This window comes from Anas platyrhynchos, chromosome 3, assembly GCF_047663525.1.
Source record: "Anas platyrhynchos isolate ZD024472 breed Pekin duck chromosome 3, IASCAAS_PekinDuck_T2T, whole genome shotgun sequence".
NCBI lineage: Eukaryota > Metazoa > Chordata > Aves > Anseriformes > Anatidae > Anas > Anas platyrhynchos.
In genome coordinates this window covers 36,678,586-36,702,333 of record NC_092589.1, presented here as the reverse complement: position 1 = coordinate 36,702,333, position 23,748 = coordinate 36,678,586, and the positions used below count along the sequence as shown (strand labels likewise).

Below are 23,748 nucleotides of genomic sequence, written 5' to 3'. Positions count from 1 at the left end.
TTTCTGAGAGAAATCATACATAGGCAATAAAGTCAGCTCACTCTACAGTATGATTAGTAAAACTGGCAGGAAGCAGAAAGCACTAAATACACAATAGTGATGCTGCAAGGTAGCCTGAAAGGAATTCATTATTATAAAGAAAAGCAATCTGTGATTTTCTTTCTTTTTTTTTTTTTTTGAATGATAGTTTTTAGTTGCAGCAGTAGTGGCTAGTGAAGCAATAACTTTCCATCAGCACTTGAGCGCTGATGACAGCATTATTCAGCAAGCTATCAGCACCTGACAGATGGTGTTAGCACTGTCACAAAGTGGGGTTTTGTTATCACACTGCTTATCAGGTAAAACTGTCAGGTAAACTCACAGTGGCTGAAAAAACAGCCCCCTTACACTCATCCAAAGCAAACACTTAACACACTTAGGCTTTGGGTTCCCTTTCGTCTTTATTTAGAAAAGCTGTTGTCAAGTTTCTTCTGCAAATGAAATTAAGTTGAATTTATAGGCAGCTCACCAGAAGTAGGTTAGAGATAAGTGTCTTACAACAAACATTTCAGGCCTTTAAAGCGTCCAGATCTGATCCATTTTGTATACAGCAATCTATTAAGCACATCTTGTCCTGTGATCATCTTTCTCCTAAATCATACCATATCAGGACCATCTCTCTCAAATGCCTTTTCCATCCTGCTTGCTTTTCAGCCACAGGCTATTACCTAGCATCATACATCATTTTCTGAAGGGACTAGGCATTATCAACATTGACAACTATCTGGCCTGAAGTCATGAATAGTATTTTTGCAGAACAAAGGAGGGTCAACACCTTTAAAATCCTTCTGAAGTTCATTTAGACAAGATGGGCTACATCCTGGCCTAAGTAGATAACAATTAATGGAGTAGCATTTGCACAGTGCTTATTCTGACAATCCTGGTAGTGCAGAGCTGAATGGCTCAACCAGTCACTAAGCAGGGGGGGGGAAGAGTAAAGAGGATTCATAAATATGACCTGCATATTACAAATGCTTGGGAACACGATGTGTCATAGATACAAAACAGCTCAGCAGCAAGTTCTGAGAAGGATTTGGAGTCAACCTGGCAGATTAAAGGCTTCTTTTCCTGGACTGAAAGGATGACTTCCCAGATCTGAAAGATGGAGCAGGAGCCATTGATGAAAAAGTTTGTTAATTTTGATGTAGCAAGATGAAGGGACCAGGACTGCTAAGGCAGTACATTGCTGTTCAGCACCATGATGGAACCTGAGGATATTTATGAAGTTCTGAGGTAGCTTTTCTAACTGGGATACAAAAATGGTCTAAGTGACTGCCTCCACTACTCCCATATCTTTAATAGTGGTACATATTCCCCTTTGCCATGTACACAGCCTGGCACAATGTATGGAGTAAAGGACATGACCGGGTAGAGTCCCCAAGGTTTCAGACTGCTCACCACTTTCTCCTCTGATCTTCCATGAAGTTAAAGGGACAAAACTTTCACATGGGGTGTATATAACTACAAGACTTATTGCTTCATCTCAAGCAAGCTTCTGAGCTTGTCTCAAATACTGCTTAACTGCCTCTTCTTGGCTATTCTTTCTGTCTGTCATCACTTCACTCTTCCTTGACCTGTTTCTAGACTCCTAGACTAAAAGGAGAAGAGAGTAACAATAACTTCTTTAGGGTTGTGTACAACAAGAAATTTCCAATAATAGTTGCATCGAAAACAAATGAGAACTTAAGGGTTGTACTTTTTTTTGTTTTTTTCCTGGTGAGGTGGGGATGGGGACTTGGTTTTGTTTATAATATATATATATATATATATATATATAAGATAGATAGATAGATAGATATAAGATATATATATAAGATATATATATATATAAGAGGTAAAGTACAGATAAGTAGGGAGGAAGGGTAGAAGAAGAGTGAATACAGTGGGGGGGGGGGGGGGGAAGTATTATTTATCTCAAACAGAACTTTTCCTCAGTAAATCTCAAACATCTACAAGATAAAACAGAAAGAAATCATTGTGCCAGAGCCACTAAGTTTAGTCAGACAGCTTTGTACAGAAGCTGTGTGCTGACTCCTAGTCCAACTCTCTGCAGCTGAGCTGTTCAATAAGAATTTCTGCATTAACGTGCAAATGTATGTACTCCTTGCATGATTATTACACAGAGTGCCATGTAGGAAACAAAGTGAGAAGGCATAAGTTCAGCCAAACCAAAGTCCACTAGGTCTAAAAAATGTCGACATATTGCTTTTTCCTTTGTTCTTCCTTTATTGATCCTGACTCTTACAAACAGTTGTATCAATATCTTAGAAGCAAACTGAGGGCCCCACTTTGCATTAGCTGAAAAAAGAAATAAATAAAAGAGGATAAATGTGTGCAGAAGCCAATGGAGTGGAAAATACATTTCACAAACAGAAAGCATGGGAATGCTCAATATCCTTAGTGACAGTAATGTAAAGGAGATAATGAGAGGTCTCAGGGAAGATTAGCTCAGTTTGTAGTTTGTTACCATTTGTTTTCTAACCAGAGATGAAAGCAGGTACGTTCACAGGGGCTTGCTGAGATTGACAAAGCATTGTAACAAAATTGGAAAGTTTTTTAGAAAGGAGTACTCTGCAAATATATGAATTTTTTTTTGCCTTGTTCTGTCTTGAAGTAGAGAAATGAAAATGCAGAAGAGTAGATGGTTTTGTTTTTTGTTGTTTGTTTTATTTTGCCTTAAAAGTTTTAAAAGTTTAAAATTTAAAAAGTTTTTAAATACCTTATTTTTCCTTTCTTTTGTTTTGCTTTTGTGACGTTCTTTTTAAAACTCATAACACATCCTGTAATATAATCTAAAGTATTCTTTATTTCCTTTCAGGCTTGGGGAACAAATGAAGTTCTTGTTGCAGTCCACAATTTCCTTTTAGAATCTGTTAGATCTTTATTATTTACCTTCCTCTTCAGTTTAGAAACAGGTACAAATGACTACTTTGGATGTACAGATTTAACTGGTAAGAAAGTGAGTAGGAGTGACTTATATTTGACAGCAAAATCCATTTCTCAAGGGAATTATATTAGAAAATTTGCACTCAGTATCTTCAGCTTGCATTAAAATTAAGCAAAACTAAAAAAACTGATCATGAGTTTGCTGAATACTTCTGTTTTTGGGAATTTATTATCAGTTTTCTAAATACTAAAATTATCTAATATGTTAATGCTTTCTAAAAGTTAAAATTATCTAATAAGAACATTACATCTTTAGTTTGGAGAACTTTTATTGTTGCTGATGGATTGATATTTTTCTCCTTTGTGTACTGGAAACTTGAGAAGAAATTCAGGTGAAATTGACCTGTTTTCTCTCTGGATTTGCATAAAGCTTTGTTACTTACATCTAGTTGGCATCTAGAGATGTCTGCAAAAATAGTAGTAACAAAATCCTACAAAATTCCTTTGGGACCTTCTTCTGATTTTAATTTTTTCCCCAATAAATAATAATTTTCACATCAGATTATTAAAATACTTATATTAAAATACTGATATTGTACTTTAATATGAAAATTCATTTTATTGGAAATAAATTCTACATTTTAAAATTTCCAAAATGTTTTTCTTCCATTTGAATACACTAAATGTTATTCATAATATAAACCTTCTTAAAATATCTGGATTTCAGACTAAACAGTGACACTTGATGGGTTTTTAGCAAAAATGGACAAATAATTGTACATAAAAAATTGTACAAATAAATAGTTGTACAAATAAAACATAACGAGATAAGATGTGAAAATCTAAGTTCATTTATATATTGTATACAACATAACTTCACTATTGACTCAATATTACTTTATCATATAATACCTGGTTACGCAATAACTTATTTTACTCTTCAGGCCAAAACAAGTCCAAAGATGCAATGCAAAACAGAGTCAATTCTTCTGAGATATACATACTTTCAGATTGAAACTGATGTTTTTCATGCTATCACTAAGCTTACAGTCACCCATTTGGAAGGGGTTACCTCGATCATATGAAAACATAACAGTATGCTGGCTAAAGTCTCATATCAATCTTAAAGATGTATGTCCTCAAGTTGCTGACACTGAATTCACTGGCAAATTCAGTTACTAAGAAGTACACCATGAATTGAGGTGTTCAAACCTACAGAAGATATCCATCAAATTAGCAACTAAGATGAAATCAATAAAGAAATGCTGAAGTTATAGTTTTTTCTACATTTCAATTTTCTTTAAAAATAAGCACAGCTACCACATAAATTGGTAAACTTTATGCAGCCTGTACGATGTACAAGGTGAGATGAAAGTCAGATCTACTGTTGCTTTGAGAAAAGAAGAGAGAGTTGAGGATTTTATCTTCCACTTTCATATGTCTGCTTTGCTGGAGATTTTATTATACTGCCCAAATTCTGCCAGGAACTTTGTCTTTATTTTTCTTCTTCACAGGTCATTCTATTATATATACACATTCCATTATATATGTACTGAATTCATTTTCATATAGCTTCATTAAGGACCACCATCCTGCCTCCATCTAACCCAGCAAGCTAAAGAAGAACCAACCAGAGGTCCCAAACCATTGCTGGGCGAAGTAGCTGTCTTTTCCTCATTTCAGTAAAATCTCCATTACAGTGAATTTATTTGGAGGTGGCCAAAAGAGTATTACTGGTACAACAGCTCATTTATTTTGACACTGAAGCATTTCCAAGAGCTTTCAGTAACTGATTAAGAGAACGATCTCAGTATTACCCTCATATGACCAACGTTACACTGCTGTTTCTTGATTATTACATATACAGTCTTTTGTTTTGAGAACAAAATCAGCAAATTCATGCCTGATTTGCAGAGAGATTGCAATGCCTGATTTTGCTCTGAGATTAAGACTATATACGTAAATATAAAATAAGAGCTTCAGCAAAAATACATCCAAAATAGAAAACATAATAATAGAAAATAATATAAATAAATACAAATGCAGAAACATTTTCTTGCTTCTTTTGTATATTTCCATAGTATCCTGTGGAAAGAAAAGTTTGTTGATTCATACGTAATAGTCTTAAGAAATAAAGCATGCATTTTTTAATTAAAAAAAAAAAAAAAAAAAAAAAAACTTCTTCTACCTTCTACTCTGCAAAGGTTATCTTTTAGGTCCATAAGAAGATTCAGGTTGGAAGGGAAATCACAAGGTCTTTAATCTCATAACTTGCTAAAAGCATCATCAGCTATGACAGCAAACCAATCTCTTGAAGGCTTTGTTCATTCTGAACTTGAAAACCTCCAAGGATGGACACTGCACAACCTTTCTAAGTAATCTGTTTCAATGTTTGACCTCACCACAAAATAAATAAATAAATAAATAAAATAAAATAAATCCTTATGTCCAGGCTGAACTTGTATTATTTAAAGTAATGGCTGTTGTCTCTCTGCCTCCCATTATGCCACGCTGTGAGAAGCCTGGCTCCATCTTCTTGATGGCCTTATAGCTGTCAGAAGGCAACTGGATTCCCCTACAAGTTGTTTTGTCCTTTTCTCTTTATGAAAGAATTCATTGCTTCAAGAAAGTCACGAAGTATAGAGATTCTCATACATGGCTGATTCCTCTCTATTCACAGTGATATCTAGTTGATGGTTGTTTAAATGTTTATATGGCAAATACAATATATTATCTCCATCCAGAGCAAATCCAACCAGTCTTGTTTGTGGAAATATCTCGGGACAATAGTGGTACAGTGCTGGATGTCATACAGATACTTCCAGGATTAATTCATGCCAGATATTGTGGTTCATCTCATTTCTCATTTCAAGGCATTTTCAATCTTTCCATATGGTTTATTATAGGAGAAGATAGACATCCACTGACATCTCCTACAACAACATAGTTTCTGGGAGGGACAGGTTATGATGTAGATTTATAATGAAGGCTAAAGGGCCTGCTCTCATTCATGCTGAATCTGCCAGGAATATATGCCCAGCCTGGTGCCATGTTAGTGAAACCCTTGAGCTCACCAGCTTTGAGAAAATGACATAACCTTATGTTGAGTTTATTTTGCTTGGAAGATGGACACACCCAATTCAATCTCCTGTTTTCACTTCTGTATTTGTTATGAAAGAGGCTTTGAAGTGGAATAATGAGGTTCACACACATTAACAGAGTAAGTATATATTGTAATATCTTCCCATGGAGAGGGTGTATTGGTTTGATAGATTATAAGATGCAAGTGTTTTATGTTAGTAGTATAAATTCAGAGCACTTCATCAGAATTAAGTGTTAAGATCTTGTAAGTGCAACCTGTACCAAATATCCATCTGGTGAAATGATGTCAGTAAGATGAAAATCTGGGAATGTCTTGCTAGATATAGCTTTTTTGGTAGCTCTGTACAGAATTTGTTTGTCTTTTCAAAGTTCATTGTTAATAACCACAATAATTGTACTTCTATTTTTAGATTATTTCATAGTAATCACTTTTATTGTTGTTTAAATCAATGTTAAATGATCGTCAGATATTATTTTCTGTTTCACTTCCTGTAATGTTTGCTTTGAAACCTCACCAATAAGGCAACCTTTATCTGAAAATGCTCCATGTTTTCACCTATGTGAATGTAAATCAGTAAGTCAAAATTGCTCGCTTAAATTTGGAGTGGGAACAAAATCAGAAGTAGAAACTTGCCAGATGGCAGTGACATGCCTGAAGAAATGTGCTAAATTACTGCTATTTATATTGAACATGGTTCTAAATAATTTCCTTAACACTTGTCATAAATCATTCAAGGAGCAAGGCTAATTCAAAACAATTCAGTATTTCCATGTATGAGTTGTTCAAGCTGTAATGCATAACCTGAAGAAGAATGGGTCCCTGGATCTTTGCATCCAGTTTGTCATCTAGTTCTGTTCAGAGAAGCTTCTTCCAGGAAAACTAGTCCTAAAGTCATCCTTCATCAGATTTTTGATAATAACAGATCAACCAAGGTATCTTTCAAACACTGAATTGCTTATTTTAGAAAAGCTTATTTGTATCTATGTAAATTATTCTCCTATTGATCACAATGGCATTTTTTTCTGGCTTTTGAAACATAGAGTGAGGAAACTACGTCTTTTATTTTAGGCCTAATTTTATTTATTATCTGTACAGGTTTAAGAATTGTTAGGGACTGTAACAATAATAGGTGAAGTAATCAGAGAACTCTGAATCCTTTGATTTGCTCCATGTGATATATATAAAGTCATTCATAACCTTGACTGTAGACCAGGATGTCATTTTGGTACCTGTCCTTTCCAGAGGGCTCGGATTTTCTCTGGGGAAAATCAGATCCTACAGAGACAGTTATCTATTACAATAGCATTGAGGGAGGAAGATAAGAAAACTGAAGTACTAATCACGGAGGTCACATTCAGATCTGGATGCAAAATACATTTTGTGAGAATTCATTCTGTAGCTTTGAGACTAAATGCACTCTTGTGCTTAGCATTGGCAGGGAGCGCTGGAACAGTAGGACCTTTGAGTAACAGTCAACTTCCAAGTTTAGCTACAGTCAAGAACATCTTTTTTTTCTGTCATGATTTTTTTTCTAAAGTTTGTGGACTTAGTTTTTACTTATTTTTAATCAGAAGACTATTATAGAACCATAAGAGAAATTACATTAGGTACAGTGCTTTGCTATCCCATCATCAATAAGGATCTGCTAATACTATTACTTTGTTATAGTGTTTATTAGTCTTTCTACCTGGAAGCCAAATTTCATTTCCAATGTAAGGCATGCTGAGCTCACTCTTCTGGATTTAGAACTCACTCAGAAACTGAGTTTTCTCTTTAATTCCAATTTTATATATTTGAGTTTCTTTTTACCTGCAACAAGACATAACTTCTGGGCTACTGCACAGAATCTCGTTTTAGTCCAATGTGGTAACCTAAAATTAGGAAGAAAGAAAAAAAAAAAAAAAAAAAAGTTTTGCAGACAGAATATTGATGATTTCCATAACTTGAAATCTACAGGTACATATTTCTTTAGCTTTTCAGTGGGAATAAATATGGCAACATCAGTGACTTACAGACTGTTACTTTTCACATTTTCAGAACATGATATTCTATTCTTTTTACCTCTTTGGAACCGTGCAAGTTTGTGAAAATACTTTCTTAAACATGTGCTCGTGATTTTGTGCTTGTACTTATCTGTATGGTCATTCAGCTATGAAGTTGTTCATCCCTAACTGTATATTTACTCTTCAGTTTCTAGTGCACATGTAATTGATTTTTTATTTTTATTTTTTGCTTCTGTCTGCAGAAGCAGAGCTTTCTACATCATCTCCAGGACACATCTTATCACATATTCCATGTGTCTTTCAAGTTCTCTCCAGCTGTTTATTTCCCATTAATTGATTTTTATTTTTTTTTAAGTGCTTTTCAAATAGTCATGGTAAAGATGAGAACACCCCCTCTGAAAGCTTATTAGAAATCATTTCATTTGTCCAACACTACTAATGTTGAAATACTTTAAGTAGGAATATCTAAACTTCTGTGATTCGCAGTAAGCAAAACTTGAAAATTTTAGTGACTTAATTTCCAAAGCTTTCAGAAAATTGAGATCATAAAACTAAGTCTAGGCAGACTTTTTTATTAAGGCATAATAATTTAGACTTAGTGTGGCAGCTAGAATGCTTTATTGGACTGAATTGAGTAGAGCAGAAGGGGACATAAAAAAGGTTCAGTGCTTTATTTGATCATTAATAACTGAATAGTTTAGTACCTTTAATTGCGAAATCTACTTCAGCTGTGGGAATCTGTCTCAGCCCAGCTACATGCATATGTTTGCATCCATTCCAGAAAACCAGTAGGCTAGCATTCTCTTGGACTGGCAGAAGTAGGTCTTTCAAACTGTAACGCAACAAACATCTGGATCTCTCACCAGAGACAGCCCTGCTAGTCTTATAGGCAGTTGTGCAACATCCCAGGCTCATTTACCCATAATATTTCACAAGGCATGGAACAACAAGCCGTACCTTTTAATTATGGAAGACAGTATCTAGTTCTTGCTAGATACTCCAGATGTAAAATCGCCAGTTGTCCTCAGCACAGGCTAAGAGAAGGTCTTCCATCAGTGATAAGTAAATTGGATATCTCAGTTGCATCAGAGCAGTTTGGTTCATAATGTTGTGCTTGGCAATATCGGTGCAACTGTAACTTCTAGCTACCGTGTGTCAGTTCAGCTGAAAAATCCATGCCAGAACACCAAAGCTCTGCGTCCTTGCATTTTTCACATCTCTATTGATTGTTTTCTGCCCCCAGTCACAGCAACAGAGTGGTCCCAAAGTCCAAGATGTTCTTCTGGGAGTTTTCCACAATACTCTTTGCTTCCCACATTGCCAAGAGGTCTTCTGTTGCCAATCAGTCATCCTCTTCTGGGTGGGGGCTGGCTGCAGGCTAGGAGCACAGTTCAAGTGGAAAGGGCAGGGATTTCCCTGATACAGATATGAAGGAAAATTTTTCATTGTTTTTCTCTGAGCACTACTTCTTGTTTGAAGGTAGGTGGAGAACAATTCTGAATACTAAGCAAAGGGGATATCTGTACCCAGAAGATTTTAATGGGAAAGAGTTGAACAAAATTGCAGCCCTAGCCACATGGCATTCTAGCTCTGTGTGAGAGCTTTTTTTCAGAAGCATTCTGGCGTGGATGACTCTAGCCATAAGGGTCTTCCTACAGAAAAATATGCAAGTCCTGTTCATTTTCAGTGTGTGATGATCATCAATGCTCCCAGGAGTGAGTCTCTGATACTTTTTTAGCTAACGATTAACCTGAAGCTCTCCTTCTCCCCTATGCATTTGTACATAAAAGGACAATACAGAGACTGAAAGCAGCAGGCATGAGTGATTCCTTCTCTAACTGTGTGGACTAAGGGGTGTTGAAGTGTGGAATCATCTGACAAAGAGTCCAGGATCATCAGGCAAGGCAGTGAGGGGCTGATCTTTTTCTGATTAAGAACGAAAGAGAAGTTCTGTCTTGGGACCAGGCTGAATTCAGGATGTTTGTGAGCTTCATCACACTGCTTTCACTGGTACCAGCAATGTCTGTATGGTACAGGCAGCAGCTATTGACTTTTCCATTTATTCAGCTCCATAATCTTCTTAGTTCTGGGGAGTCTGTTGTAAGTAGAGAGTTTATAGTGTTTTCTTGTACAGAAGTCTAGTCTTTAGAGTAAGGCTTTACCTGTGAAGATTTTCAGAGTCTACTTGTAGGACATTCATATGTCCCTGGGTAAGTCATTAAGCTAGTTCTATTTCATCTTCCCAGCCTGCAAAACAGTATCTATCTCAGAGGGTTTGTGTCAGGCTTGATTAATTTCATTGAGATCTTTGGATAAAAATTGTTTTTGTAAGAGGAGAACACTATGATTCACATTCTTATTAAGCTATAAATGCTCTCCTTTTGTTCTGGATAGAGAAAGGATGTGGAGGGATAAAATTTACCTGTTAGTCTCATTTTGTATAGGCATGATACCCATGTTTTCTGTTAGAAAAATCTCTAGCACAGTTGCTGGGAACACCAGTGTGTGATTTAAGGGTGCCTGGGGTAGCGCAGATCTCGGGACAGTAACCTAGTAAGTAAGGAGCAGGGACTCACAGCAGCAGAAGCATGCCCTTCCTCACAGTACCCAACTGGCAGATCAGATGGACTCCACTGCTGGTACTGGGGTATCTCTTTTATCTCCTCCTCGGTGCTATGGTGTTCCAGCTGCTGGAGAAGCAGGCAGAGACCCACTCTCGGGACCAGTTCCAGCTGGAGAAGCTCAAGTTCCTGCAGAACTATACATGCTTGGATAGGCAAGCCCTGGAGCAGTTCGTACAGGTAAGAGGAACAGGCTCCCATGATTTGGGCTCAAGCATTATTTTTGTTAGAAGTAATTATACTGTTTTGGCCAAACATGATCTGCTAAACACAACATTGGAGGACTAACTGTACAAGAGAAAGGCAATGGTTTCTCAAGCCCCTTCCCATACCACTTCATTTTGATCCAAAGATACAAACTCACTAATGAACCTTTATGTTACCTTATAATACCTTCAGCTTCATGGTTTGTAGCTACCACAGGAATTACTGCATGGAGATTATGCATGGGGACAAAAACCTTACAAGAAGTAGGTTGCCCTGCCAAGGTACTTCAGCCCAAACCTGCACAGATTCTGCCCTTCTTTTCTACCAGAAATCATCTATTGCACTTGAAAGGCAGTCCTGCACTTCCAGGCCTCTAAACAAAAGATGAGCTCAGTCTTCATAATCTGTTTCATTTATCATTTATAATAAGTGCTAAAGAGCTCTTATTCAATATGAGTTGTCTATTAATGACATCTTCAATTACATTTTAATCTATTACTCAAAACAGGTTGGAGATTAATTACAAGCCCTCACATGGTATTATTTATGGACAAATCCTGTCGTTCTAGTATTGTAAGAACTGGGCAAAAATCCTTGAATTATTACTTTATTCATGCTCAAAATTTCTCCAGACACAGACCTGGGTGCCTAAATGGTTTGAACTCTTTCTCTCAGGTCATTAAAGCTGACAGAAACACTGAACAGGATGCAAGACTGCACTTTGAATCAGAGGATTTCCACCAAGGCACATGCTTCAGATCAACATTAAAACCTAGATTCTATAAATGGGTGTAATCACACAGTGAAGTTCAGATCAAAAAGGGAACAGAAGGTGCCTGAACTCTGTCTACAAGGACAATGTTTTGATGATGACTAATACTTTGACATGTTTCTTGTGGAACATTTGGCTTTGTCCAGGAAATGACTGGAGTTTTCAAGAGTGTACATACCTAAAAAGTCTGTTGTTTTTTTTCAGCTCAGCTACACCAGTTAGTGCTATTACCTGCCTTTCCCTTTCTTCTGTGGTAATGACAGTAGAGAAGACCCTGAATTTCATTCTAAACCAAAATGGAATAATTTATAGGGCTAAAAGGCTTAGTTAAATCTCTGGTACCCTACAAACCTTAGATGGGGTTCATAGATGCCCAGATCCTCCTCTCTGGCTCCCGTGGATCTTCCTTAGACTGCTGGGTCTCAGACAATCACATTTTGCTGCCTCTCAGCTGAGTTAGATACAATTTCACACATCAGCTGTTCCAAACAAAACCGGTTGAGGGCACCAAATTATCAGCTACAATGCACCAAGCTTCAGAGTATTCAACAATAGTCTTCTGCCTATAAATGACTCATATGTCATTTATAACCCCTGTTAAGAAATTAGTCCAGCTCTTACAAATAGTAGGGAATAAAATTCTTTTCAAATGAAATTTCTTACTCTAAAACTAGTGCAGGGAAGCCATTGTCTCACTGTACATTTTATCTATATGGTTAAGGAGGCCAGTTCATAATGTCAGAAGTTCCAGCCTAAAAAGTGACAGTATTCATATTGTGGTTAGACACAGCCACTAGATTCAGTCCACTCAGCTGACGAACTTGTACTTCCTTATTTCCAGGTTTTTTAAACCTAAATCCTGGAATCTGAGAATCAACCCAAGTTTTCTATTTCCATATCCATTATCACTAGTTATAGATTTACAACTTATAATTAATTAACTTTTTACTCAATTTTGCATGAAGCAAATTCTTGCCATTCCATGTCCATAAACTACATTGGCTTTGCTAGGCTAAAACTGTCTAGTTGAGGGGTGACCCTGAGCTGGAGCTCCAAAGCTGAACAACCTGGAACTTTGGGAGAGTGCAAATATAAGCACTGCAATCTAATATGTCTCTGGTAATCATACTTTGGTCAGGAAATTATGCCATGCTTACAGCATAACCAAAAAGCAGATCCACTGATTGAGGAGGTACCTCTTGTAAGTCCTTGTTTTGATTGTGACAGTACTTTTCCAACCCTAAAGCATCTGGTATAAATATTGGCCAAGAGGGCTAACTCCTGGTCTATGACCGCAAGTGGCTCCAGTGTGCACTGGGAGGGGGACAGGTCCTGAAGTGGCAGCTCTTACTCTCTCCGCATTCTAGCTTTATGCAGGTTTCATCTTGTTACTGTGAATTCTAGCACATTGCTTTTACTTACTGGCTAATTCTGCTCCCAAAGGCAACAGCTAATGCTCACCAACCATTCAGCAGTTTCTCTGTTCTCACTGCAGCCCTAATCAGTACCTGAGTTGTAGACAAAAAGGAGCTAGGAGCCATTACAAATGCCCCACATCAATGTGCTTGTTTAGAAACAGTCCACCCTGGTACCAGTCTGCCCTCATTTTCTTGGGGTTGTGCTTAAAAGCAACTGTCATACTAAGAAATCTGGCCTTGTCAAACTGTGTCTGGAGTGTTCAACATTTAATACTGCCTCACAGTTTAATGATGGCTTTTATGATGTGGATGAAGCTCCTCTGAACACGTTGAAATAGATAAAACAGAGGCGCTCCTTACAGGAATGAATTGACTCGTGATCGTTTTAGACATTTCAAATGACTCACACTTCAGGAGCTTCTGTGTGTTCCTTCTAAGTATCAAATAAGATGGTAAACTCTAGATGATTTAATGTGTCAAATTCTTCACATTCTGAAACCAGGCCTTTAATGGAATAGTTCTTTGTCATATTGAAAATAAATTCTCCTGGCTCTTCAATCATGAGATCACATATGACGATGCCTAGCTGGCCTATCTGATGGACTTGAACAATGCTGTGGGATTTGTTAATGAAGAATAACATTGGCTATTAAACTTAGGATGCCTAATCCACCAGCACAGATAATATTGCCAAACCAATGCAAAATCAGTTACCTTGTCATGGATATGTTCATCAGATAAGCAATCTTTCTGTCAGTAGTCAATATTTGAATCAAGAGAGAACATCTTCTTTGGTCTAATGCTCATGGAACCATCTAAGGCTGGAGCTGCTGTTGAATTTTGTTCATGTCCTGCTTCATAAAACAGTCCATGGAAGCAAGAGAGTGAATTCACAAGTCCTTCAGGCATTTGGCAAAATGATGAAGTCTGTGAGCTGGACTTCAAAATTGGTATGTAACAAACAAGGAGATTCTTGAAACTCCAGCCCCTAAACAGAAGGCTCCTGTTTCATACAGAGTGTTCTCAGGGAGAACAAAGGAACACTTTCTTTGCTAAGGCACCTAGTAAGATACTTGATAGACAAATAGGAGCTGGATCTTTTTAGGCACATAGTAGTTTTATTATCTGGTAAGAGCTATCTGAAATGGCAAAGAGTATTTCATTAGCTCATCTCCAAATCAGGAGAAGCCTGGTATCGACTGAAAATTGGCTGGGAAGCCATAGTCAAAAAAGTAATTCACCCTCACTAGTACTTACCTGCTGGAAACAGAAATGAACATGTTCCCCATGCCCTTTCCCTCAAGTACAAGCATTAATTTACATGTGCCAAAATTTAAAATTGGAGTGCAATGACTATGCTAGGAAGGAAAGGAGAGAAACTGTATTTTTTATGGCATAACTTCACTTAAATCCCAGTTTGATTACTCTGGGGACACCCTCCATTCCCCTCCCCTCAGCCTTCAAGTAGCTGTGGAACCAATCTTACTTCAACGGCCAGATCTCCACTGATAAGAGAAAAGTTCAAGTTCCTGGCCAGATCCCTTTCAGTGTTTTACCCTGTCAGCATAAGACCTCTCTCAGGTCATTTTAGTCAAACTCTACTCTGTTATCTGCACCATTTATTGCTGTTTGCTCAAGATGGAAAGCAGCATTTACTTCTCTGCTGGTTTTTTTGTTTGTTTGTTTTTGTTTTGTTTTGTTTTTTGTTTTCCTGACATTTTTCCTGATCTGTTCTAATGTGTTGCTCATCTTTGCTCCTTCAACCTCTTTTGCGCTAGGTCCTCATGGAAGCATGGGAAAAAGGGGTCAGCCCAGAAGGAAACTCTACAAATCCCAGTAACTGGGACTTCAGCAACTCCTTCTTTTTTGCAGGAACTGTTGTCACCACTATAGGTGAGGAACACTTTTTCTCTTGTAAGTTGGGGGTTCCTCCAGCTGTTCTGTAAATGCCCCAGAAAAATAAAATTGGTGGACAGAATACACCTATAAGACAAACTTGATTATTGTGGATTATGTTTTCTTACCAGTTTTAACTTATACCTGTTATGCTTGTTTATCCAGCATATTACACCTGTAAAAACAGCCAAGTACCTCTTTGGCACAGGCAATATGATATTGTACATACAGAACACCTCCTGAGGTTGCTTTAAAGCACTCAATTGCACTTACTACAATATCAAAGACCTAAAAAAAGTCGCTGTAGTTGCTAAGAGTAATATTTTCCTTGTTAAACGTTCTGTTAGTAGTAATGAATGCACAGGGGTCTATCATAAGCTATGGCAATTTGTAGGCAGATTTCATTGTGGAAAATCACAGGCCTCCAGGTCCCTGAAGCTTAACAGAAGCAAGCTTCCAAGCCTAGGAAATTGCCATGATGGCCTGCAGCCTTTCTGTGAAGTCTTTTGATATAGCTGTTTTCTTTTTTTGTTCCAGGTTATGGTAACCGGTCCCCCAGCACCGTGGCTGGACAAGTCTTCTGTGTGTTTTATGCCTTATTTGGGGTTCCGCTCAACCTGGCCTTCCTTAATCAGTTGGGGAAAGGCCTCAATGCTCATCTGATGATGCTGGAAAGATGGGTGCAAAAGCCAGGCCGTGCCCAGGTACAGCATGAATCAATCTATCTTTTTTTTCCACTGTTTCAAAACTAATAAAAACTGTTTTCTTAGATAGTAGTAAGGCTGCTAGATTGGGTTTCCTGGAGAGTGCTTACATCTTTTTGAACTGCAGCAATTACACTGCCCTCTATATCAGAAAATTGATATACTGTATTTATATATGATAGCTTTAAAGTAATTTGCTTTTGCCTGAGAGACTCCAGATTTGCCTTTTTAGACCCTGATTCAGCAAAACTGTTAAGCAAGCGTGGCCTCAATTTTGAGCCGGGTCTTTAATTTGTGGTGACTTTAGCAGAAAACGTCCACATACATGCATTGCTGAATCAAGTTGTTATTATCTAGCCTATGCTGGTATCTATCTCAGAATCTAGGCCTGCATCGTGCAAAGACAAACTATTTTTATTGGCCTGCTAATCTGGCTGAATTACCTTCCCTGATTGTGCCAGTAATTTAGCACTTCCTTCCTTTTCTTTTTTTTCTTTTTTTTTCTAATGTAAATAAATCGTCCTTCTCTTTAGCTATAGTTTATTGGTGAGTCACTGAACTAGTCCAGATGTATTGGAATAAGGGAAACACTGATAACATAAAATATGTGAAGATCAGTTGTAACAAAGTTAATGCAAGTTTCTGAGTAAAAGTTCAATGTATTGACCCCTTTAGATACCAAAAAGGGAGACTAGACGTGTTAGATATGTTGAAATATTTCAGAGTTTCTACCTACGCTGGGAAAGATTTTCTGGTGAAGTTATATAGGTATCATCAAATGCAAAGTTAATTTATATCAGCAGAAGTTCCTTAGCTAACTAACGTATGCCTGTTCTTCACATACATGTAGCTCTTCCACCAGAAGAACTTTTGGGCTACTATAGCTCTATAAGCTAGATCTTTCCTGAAATTTTTAATGGCAATTCAGGGATGTGATTTTTTTTTTTTTTTTTTTTTTACCTACACCTGAATCATCACTTCATTTTTGGCAGAACTCCTAAGAACAGATAAAGATTTGGACCTTTATCTGCTTCTTCACTACAAAAAGCCTCTCACAAGAAATTCTTTCATCTCCTTTTAACCACAGTTTAATTGTGCCTTGGGAAATTAATTAAAATCAATTCTTCCTCATTCCTGACTTACTTCCTCTACCTTATATGTTGCTACCAGAAAGCTCTTAAAAGCCAGGGTAAAAAGTAATATTGTGAATTTCAGTATAGCGTTTTATATGATCTTTGTTATCTAATTAAATGCTATCACACTTCTGGAATGAACTAAATGAGAACAGAAATCAACTATAACATGTCGATAAGTAATTCTCAAAATGCTTCATAAATGAGGTCAGGATTATTATACAGCTGGAGATACATGGTACATAATGCAGAAGTGATTTGTCAAAGTCACCCAGTAGCCTCATGCCAAGTTTCCCTAGTTTCAGCTCAGCAAACTGTCTTATACGTGGGATAATACAAAATGAGGTAAAAAATAAATAAGTAAATAAAAGGATACCTGGATCTTCCGTTTTATAAACAAAGTGGTTTCGCTTTTCATCACGTCACAATAGACACATGCATAGAAAATCCTACTCTTGTTTTCAATGCCCTTGAGGGCATTTTTAAACAATTGCAATGAGTTTGCATCAGAGTATACAGCACTAGTCAAAAGTTCACCAGAGCCATGACTCTGTTCCCTGGCAACCCATGAGTTTCTGATCCTCAATCCTTAGATCAAACCACTGGGCCATTCCCCTGTCGCAACCCATCCGCAGACCTTTCTGCATATCTATCTGGTGCAGCCACATATGCTGTAACTTAGTTGGCCTTCACATTTCCCAAAAGGCAGTTTGTAATGAGAGACACAGATCTACCCCGTGCTGACAGAAAACAGTTCTGCTCTGAATGCTTCTAAGTTTAAAATAAAAGCAGGCAAACTGACTTCACTCAAATTTCATCCAAACATATTTTTGGCTGAGCTATTGCAAGCCACTTTATAAATCTTTGGAAGCAGTCACAGTAAAGAGAACCCTAATTTGTTCTTGCCAATCTTTGTATCACGAGTTATGCAATACTTGGTGCTTTTCCTAAAAGACTGGATCCAAGTGATTACAAGAGCATCTCCATTTGAATGGAAATGAAAAGTGAGCATTTCATTCCTATGGTTGCTATAGTAATTCTGAAAATATAACTTGAGTGTACTTAAAAACTCATTGCAAAAGGCTTTAAAAAATCTTTTTTTTTTTTTTTTCCTAATTCTGAGACTGTTTTGGATTTGTGGTTAGGTACAATATCTATGTGCAGGATAAACAGCAAGGTCAGCCTGCAGTACACAGAAGCATTGCTTTATCCTTCCCTGTTTGGACATTGCTCCCTGCAGGAGCAGGTTTGTGATTAAGAGCAAAACAGCAATTTCCACTAGACAGATGCTCAGTGTTATTTAGCTGCCGTCTTCCCTTTATCTTTCAGGTAGTTCAAACACTGGCAGTGGCTGTCTTCCTGACTACAGGGACCTTGCTATTTCTGGTGTTCCCACCACTGGTTTTCAGTTACGTAGAAGGCTGGAGCTATGGAGAAGGCTTTTACTTCACTTTCATCACCCTAAGCACCATTGGATTTGGGGACTACGTAGTAGGTAATAATAAAGATGAACATGGGTAAATGTTATCTATCTGCCTGTATTCTCACCTCGCTGGGAGGTTCTTTGCTGAGATTTGGTACTGTAGTATAAGCCTAAGTACAGAGAGCATAGATTCCACTATAAATATGGTATGAGAAAGAGAGCTGATTATAACGAGATGATTTATGACATGGGAATTTTTCTCTTGGCAGCTAAGCTGAGAGTCACTAAACTTATTTCATGTATGCCACTGAACAACAAATTTAACAGTGACTATGTTGAGGCTGGTATGAATGTGAACCACAAGTGACAGGTGGAATATAAATGAAATCTCATTGTCAATATTAAGCCTTTGAGCCATGCTCTCCTAATAGTGATTTGTTTCAGCAAGTGCCTACCATTCCCAGTACAAAATCTTGTCAGATATAAAATGCTAAGTACTTACAGTATGGATAATATTGCTAACAACCACAGGGACAGCTATGGAAAACAAAAACAAAACAAAAAAACACTTGTCAGGGTATGTAGTCTGAAGCATAGAAATAGAAATGTGTGAGGGGCTACCTTTCCATCTACTTATTTGAATAAATGCTCTTAACATGGTACATATAGTATGCTTATTTAAAAACAAAATAACAAACAAACAAACAAACATAAAGGATAGGTTACTTCATGAGGGGTAGTTCTCTTACCCTAGAAGTCATAGCTATGTCCTGAAAGGAGAGAAAAACCCATCCCATCCTGACCATGGACACTATGGAACTTTACAATGACCTGTATGACAGAGACAAAATGGATGGCTGAAGTGTTATTGTGCATCTGTATCAGCTGCACCAACTGCTCATTTTGTGGAAATACCAAATTAGGGGTTAAGATTTTCATAAACATTTACTTAAAATGGGTGCGTTTCCCAAATAATATTCTCCAAGTGATTTTGAGCCCTGGTTACCTGGTCACACTACAAAAAGAAATCACTATATAACTGAGGTTGTAAACCATACCTTCTGAAATCAGATGAGATCCCCTGCGTGTCCCTTGAGTAAAATTTGGCTAATATGGATTCAACAGTGTGACTCCAAGACAGTGTTTGTATTTTGTAAGCAGCTGGGAACACTCGGTTTTGTTCAGACCTAATAACTGTAGATGTGGCTATTTTTATTATATTGCCTCAATTTCAGAGATTTGGTGCCAACTGTTCAAAGCTGAACCTGAAATTTGAACAAAAAATAAAAATAAAATAATAATAATTGATAAAAAAATGTGCATAGATCACATGAACTTGGTAAACAAGCACATCTGTGGGGGAAAGGAGGGGGGTTTATGACTATATATGTTGTCCAAAGCAGTCAAAATTAATATGTGAAGTTTCCTGGATTTTTCAGGCACAAACCCCAACAAGCACTATATCCCACTATACAGGAGCCTAACTGCAATTTGGATTGTTTTTGGCTTGGCCTGGCTGGCCCTGGTCTTCAACGTGGGAGCTGACTTGATGGAAAAATTCCTTCAGCTGAAATGGCACAAGCCCGACTTAAGCTTGGCAGAAGGAGACACAACCAAACTGGAAGATGAACCTGAGCAGCCTAGAATCCACATACCTACCTGAAAAAGGTACACAGAGAGAAGTCTTGAAAGAGCACCTTGCATCTTGGCATAAGCCAATTAAAACCTCCAGAGAAGTAGCACACACAATGAAACTGTTCCAGGATTCATTTGGCACTTCTCACTCAACAGTGGCATCTTCTACTGCAGTAAGCAATTCCTATCCTTTCTTTTTTCTATCAGAATTCAGTTCTCTTGGCCATTTGTATTCAAGAAATCCAGGGTGACTGCCTCCCAGCTCCAATAAGAAGTGCTGTCACCAAGAATCGCCAGTGGAAAAAATAGGTACAGAAATCCTTCTTCATTTCCAAGCAGAAAGTAAACAAAGCCCCAGAGAAATATCAACAGCAATGGCCACCTGCTTAATGGCATCCATCCAATTAAGATTTATTTGATATCATCTGAAATTAGCAGCTTTTATATAAAATGATAACATTTCTTTAGTTCCAGGGCTAAAATGTTTCTATCAAATTTTATGTCTATCCAGCACTGTCTGGACTGTTACTATTCTGTTTAAAGAGAACTGACAGCTCAGAGCAGTGATTATCAAGTTCATTTCATAGCCACCCAAAACCAGCACTTTAAATCTCAATGCAAGCAGATTTCCTTATTTCCCGTCAGATTACAAATATGACTAGAGTCTGTAATTTGCTTTGGGCCAGTTTATTGAACAACTACCACACCGTACAGGACTGATGCTATCCATTTACCTCTAAACAAGGCTGATAGGCTCTCGTGTTAAAACTGATCCTCAGTCATGCATGGCACAGTAGCAGTGGAACAGGGAGTTTGACTTTAGTGCGGTTATTACAAGACAAAAGTAGCAGCAGCTGCCTCCAAAGAGGCAGAAAAGCCAAAGGAGGTCATCCAAACACCTTATAGCAGGCTTGTCACTGAGACAGAAAGCTATAGTCACACTTTGTGTTTAAGTAAACCATAGAAACTTGATTAAACACTTATTCATTCACCCAGAGTACCATACTAGATTGTTTATAACCATCACTAACACATTCTGTGGATATGCTCGTAATTATGTACACACTGCTATTTGTTCAGTATGTTTGTAACTCATATTAACCACCAACTAATTCTTTTAAAACTCATTTAGAAGTGGAACTTTAATGTTAAAGTGTGAGTGAAATATGACTGGGCACGCAGACCAGCCCCAGGCTAATCTATGGCTGGCAGGCTACAGTAATATCAAATGTCAGCCTTTCAGCAGCTACTTTGATATTTCATTTTGGGGAAGTGTCCATAAAACATGTAAATACTTGTGTGTAAGTTACAAATCTCTTCTCACATACTTTCTGTCCTAGACTTTGACTTCTAAGGAGAGTCCAACAGATGCTTGCTCTTGCATCTGACTTAGTGCTTTCTTTCTTTCTTTTTTTCTTTCTTTCTTTGGTGTTCATTGCTGACTCCTGCATAGTGCAGCCTGGCTGTCAAATCTGAAATGCCGGCATGTAAGAATGCCATCTGTAGTTTACTCATTAAAAAAAATGAGCTTTCCAATGCTTATCCCAACTGAGATTTCCCTGATGCCTTATCTCTACCTACCTCACAGATTCTATCTCCTCAGTCTCTATGTTGATCTTTCTCAGTCATTCCCATGAATTTCTGCAACAATTTTCTTTGTAACTTCTGTCACTGACAACTCTGTCCTGTCTGGTTTTTTGGATCTTTGCAAACCTCCTGAGAAACATACACTTTCCGGATTCTTTTTTCTTCGACATAACATTTGTATATGCACTTCATAACATCATCACCATTGCTATACTCTGTACCTGTCTTGCAACAACACTGTAAGACATTCCTGGCCTGTTTGTATGAAAGACAAAGCTAAAGTTCTACTGAATTTATAACCAGTCAGTTTCCTTCACTTCACTTTTTCCATGCTGCCTTACTTTATCTAGTCACAGCCAGCCATAAAACATGCGGTAGTGTAAAGGTGATGATATAAACTGTTTTACACTATGTTGCATGCCATAAAAAGTGATAACGAAGTTTATGAGGGATAAAAAGCATGCATACATACTGACAAAGTGTTTGTTAAAGTCTTTCTTGCTTGACATCTGACCACAGGGAGTTTGGGTTGCCTTTACCTCAGTCCACAAAATTATCCCTGTATCTGATACTTATTTACAAAATAGCAGCACAGCAAGACTATCTTCTGAAATTTTTGCTCCTGCTGCTTTTGGTAAGGCTGACAGTAGCTGCAGTGGTTCTCAAGCTGCCTGCCAGAAGACTCAAAATAAACAAACAAAAAACTCAAATCAAACATATGGCCATGGTGGAAAAGAGAAGAGAAAGATACTGATGACATCCCCTCTGTTATACAAGTAATTGAAATTTCTTGCTCACATTGTCAATTTTTCAGGATCCTAAGAAGATCCTCAAGGTCATGCACATCTGTAATAAAGCTTATTTTGAGCTGCACACTGGCAGCACTGGCCCAGTTCTTGTGTATGGATAAAGTGCTTCTTAGTACTCTTCCTCTAACAAAAAGGTGGTCAACAATTATCAACTGACCAGCTAAGAAAAAAAATGTGGAAGAATTGTGCAGTCATGACAGCTTATAAGGAGCCAGAGAAGTGCACAAAGGGACTCTTAATAGCCTGTTTTACCAGTGCAACCCTATGCAGAATGGAGCCCACACAACCAGCTACAAGATGCTCAGCCTGGCTGTGCAGAAGACAGCACTTCTGAAGGATGTGAACTCAGCTCTGCAGCCTCTGGCAGGAGCAGTGTCCCAGAAGTGTCTACATCCCATCTGTGAAGTGGAGAAGCAGCACGTTGTCCTGAGCAGCTATCATGAGCAGCCCAGAGCAGGGCAAGAACCAAACCTTCTTCCAAGCTTACACTTACCCTTTAACCTCACTCAGCAAGCCCTTTCTCATCCTCCAAAATTTTGGTACCTTCCAGACAACACCAGAACATCATCTGCAAATATTTGAGCCAGTCTCTCTAGAGATTTAAAATAGAATGTATCCTCCTCAGGTGTACAACACTTCATTTCTGATTGCAAAGTGCCATTGCAGAGAATATTCAGGAATATGAGACAGTCAGATTGTTAAAATATTACAAGATTCTTCAAAGATTTGTTGTGAATTTTAATCTCTTCTCTTCCTCCCCAAACTCCTTCTAGCAAGCACATGCTTGATGCCCTGGGTTTGCATGCAGTCTTGCTTGTAGTTACAAACCCTGTGCCTCACGAGTAATTTGTTTAATATAATTTGAGTGTAAACATTAAATGCTCTATGACTAGTCAGCAATGTTTCAACAGGGTTATATTTAGTAGTGTGCTTTGTACAAACTGTCTGATTTTAATGTGTTTATAATGTGAAAGTGCAGCTCGTGTCTATTTCTGTCTTAAATGAAAGAAAACTATGTACATTTTTTAATATATTTTCTTTCTGTGATATATTATGACTTTTTTTTCCAGTTTAAACATCATTCAGTGAAGAATACATTAAAAAGGTAGAGTTAAGACTGAGCAATGAGCAGCACGAGGTTGGTTGTTTTTTATGACTGTGTTGAGGATGATACAGGAACAGGGCTAGCATAGCATCGCCAGTTTCACGCTGGCAGAAGATTGCATGTGCAATTCTGCATCTTGTCAGTAAAAACGTGAGTTTAAAGCATCTACCCCCCAAAAAAAATGTTAGCGTATTGCCACAACCAGTCGGTTGTACAGAGCCTGCTTGAATGCTGCCTTACTTACAACAGCACAAACACTCCCCTAGCAAGAAAATCACGGGGCAGTGTAGGAAGGCTTTACCATCCGACAGCACATCAAAGGCACCCAGCTCAGAAATTTAGTGCGTTTATTCCCCTTCAGCTCCCAGGCTGCACCAAAACAGGTAAACGACAAACTTTTCACACAC

At 37.8% G+C, this 23,748-nt stretch overlaps 2 protein-coding genes across 4 annotated transcripts in view; both read left to right on the top strand.

The window, feature by feature from the left end:
- KIF6 (kinesin family member 6) overlaps positions 1 to 5,103 on the top strand; it is a 178,424-nt gene extending 173,321 nt beyond the window's left edge. For all 3 annotated transcript variants that reach the window (XM_027454038.3, XM_027454040.3, XM_013103400.4), the window contains one exon: positions 2,858 to 5,103. In XM_027454038.3, coding sequence (XP_027309839.1) covers positions 2,858 to 2,874 — 17 coding nt within the window. In that variant the 3' untranslated portion in view covers positions 2,875 to 5,103. The remainder of the gene's footprint in view (positions 1 to 2,857) is intronic.
- Positions 5,104 to 8,683: 3,580 nt separating this feature from the next.
- LOC101793779 (potassium channel, subfamily K, member 16) lies at positions 8,684 to 23,218 on the top strand. Its single transcript, XM_005023510.6, has 5 exons — positions 8,684 to 10,832; positions 14,828 to 14,942; positions 15,483 to 15,649; positions 18,112 to 18,277; positions 19,645 to 23,218. Exons 1-5 carry the CDS (start codon positions 10,620 to 10,622, stop codon positions 19,866 to 19,868), a joined length of 885 nt encoding a protein of 294 aa, XP_005023567.3. The 5' UTR covers positions 8,684 to 10,619; the 3' UTR covers positions 19,869 to 23,218.
- Positions 23,219 to 23,748: the final 530 nt, after the last annotated feature.

Coding starts and splice junctions, on each gene's coding strand:
- LOC101793779 (XM_005023510.6), top strand. CDS start 10,620: ATGCCCTTCCTCACAGTACCCAACTGGCAGATCAGATGGACTCCACTG. Junction 14,943..15,482: donor AACTGTTGTCACCACTATAG/GTGAGGAACACT, acceptor TTTTTGTTCCAG/GTTATGGTAACCGGTCCCCC. Junction 15,650..18,111: donor AAAAGCCAGGCCGTGCCCAG/GTACAGCATGAA, acceptor TTTATCTTTCAG/GTAGTTCAAACACTGGCAGT.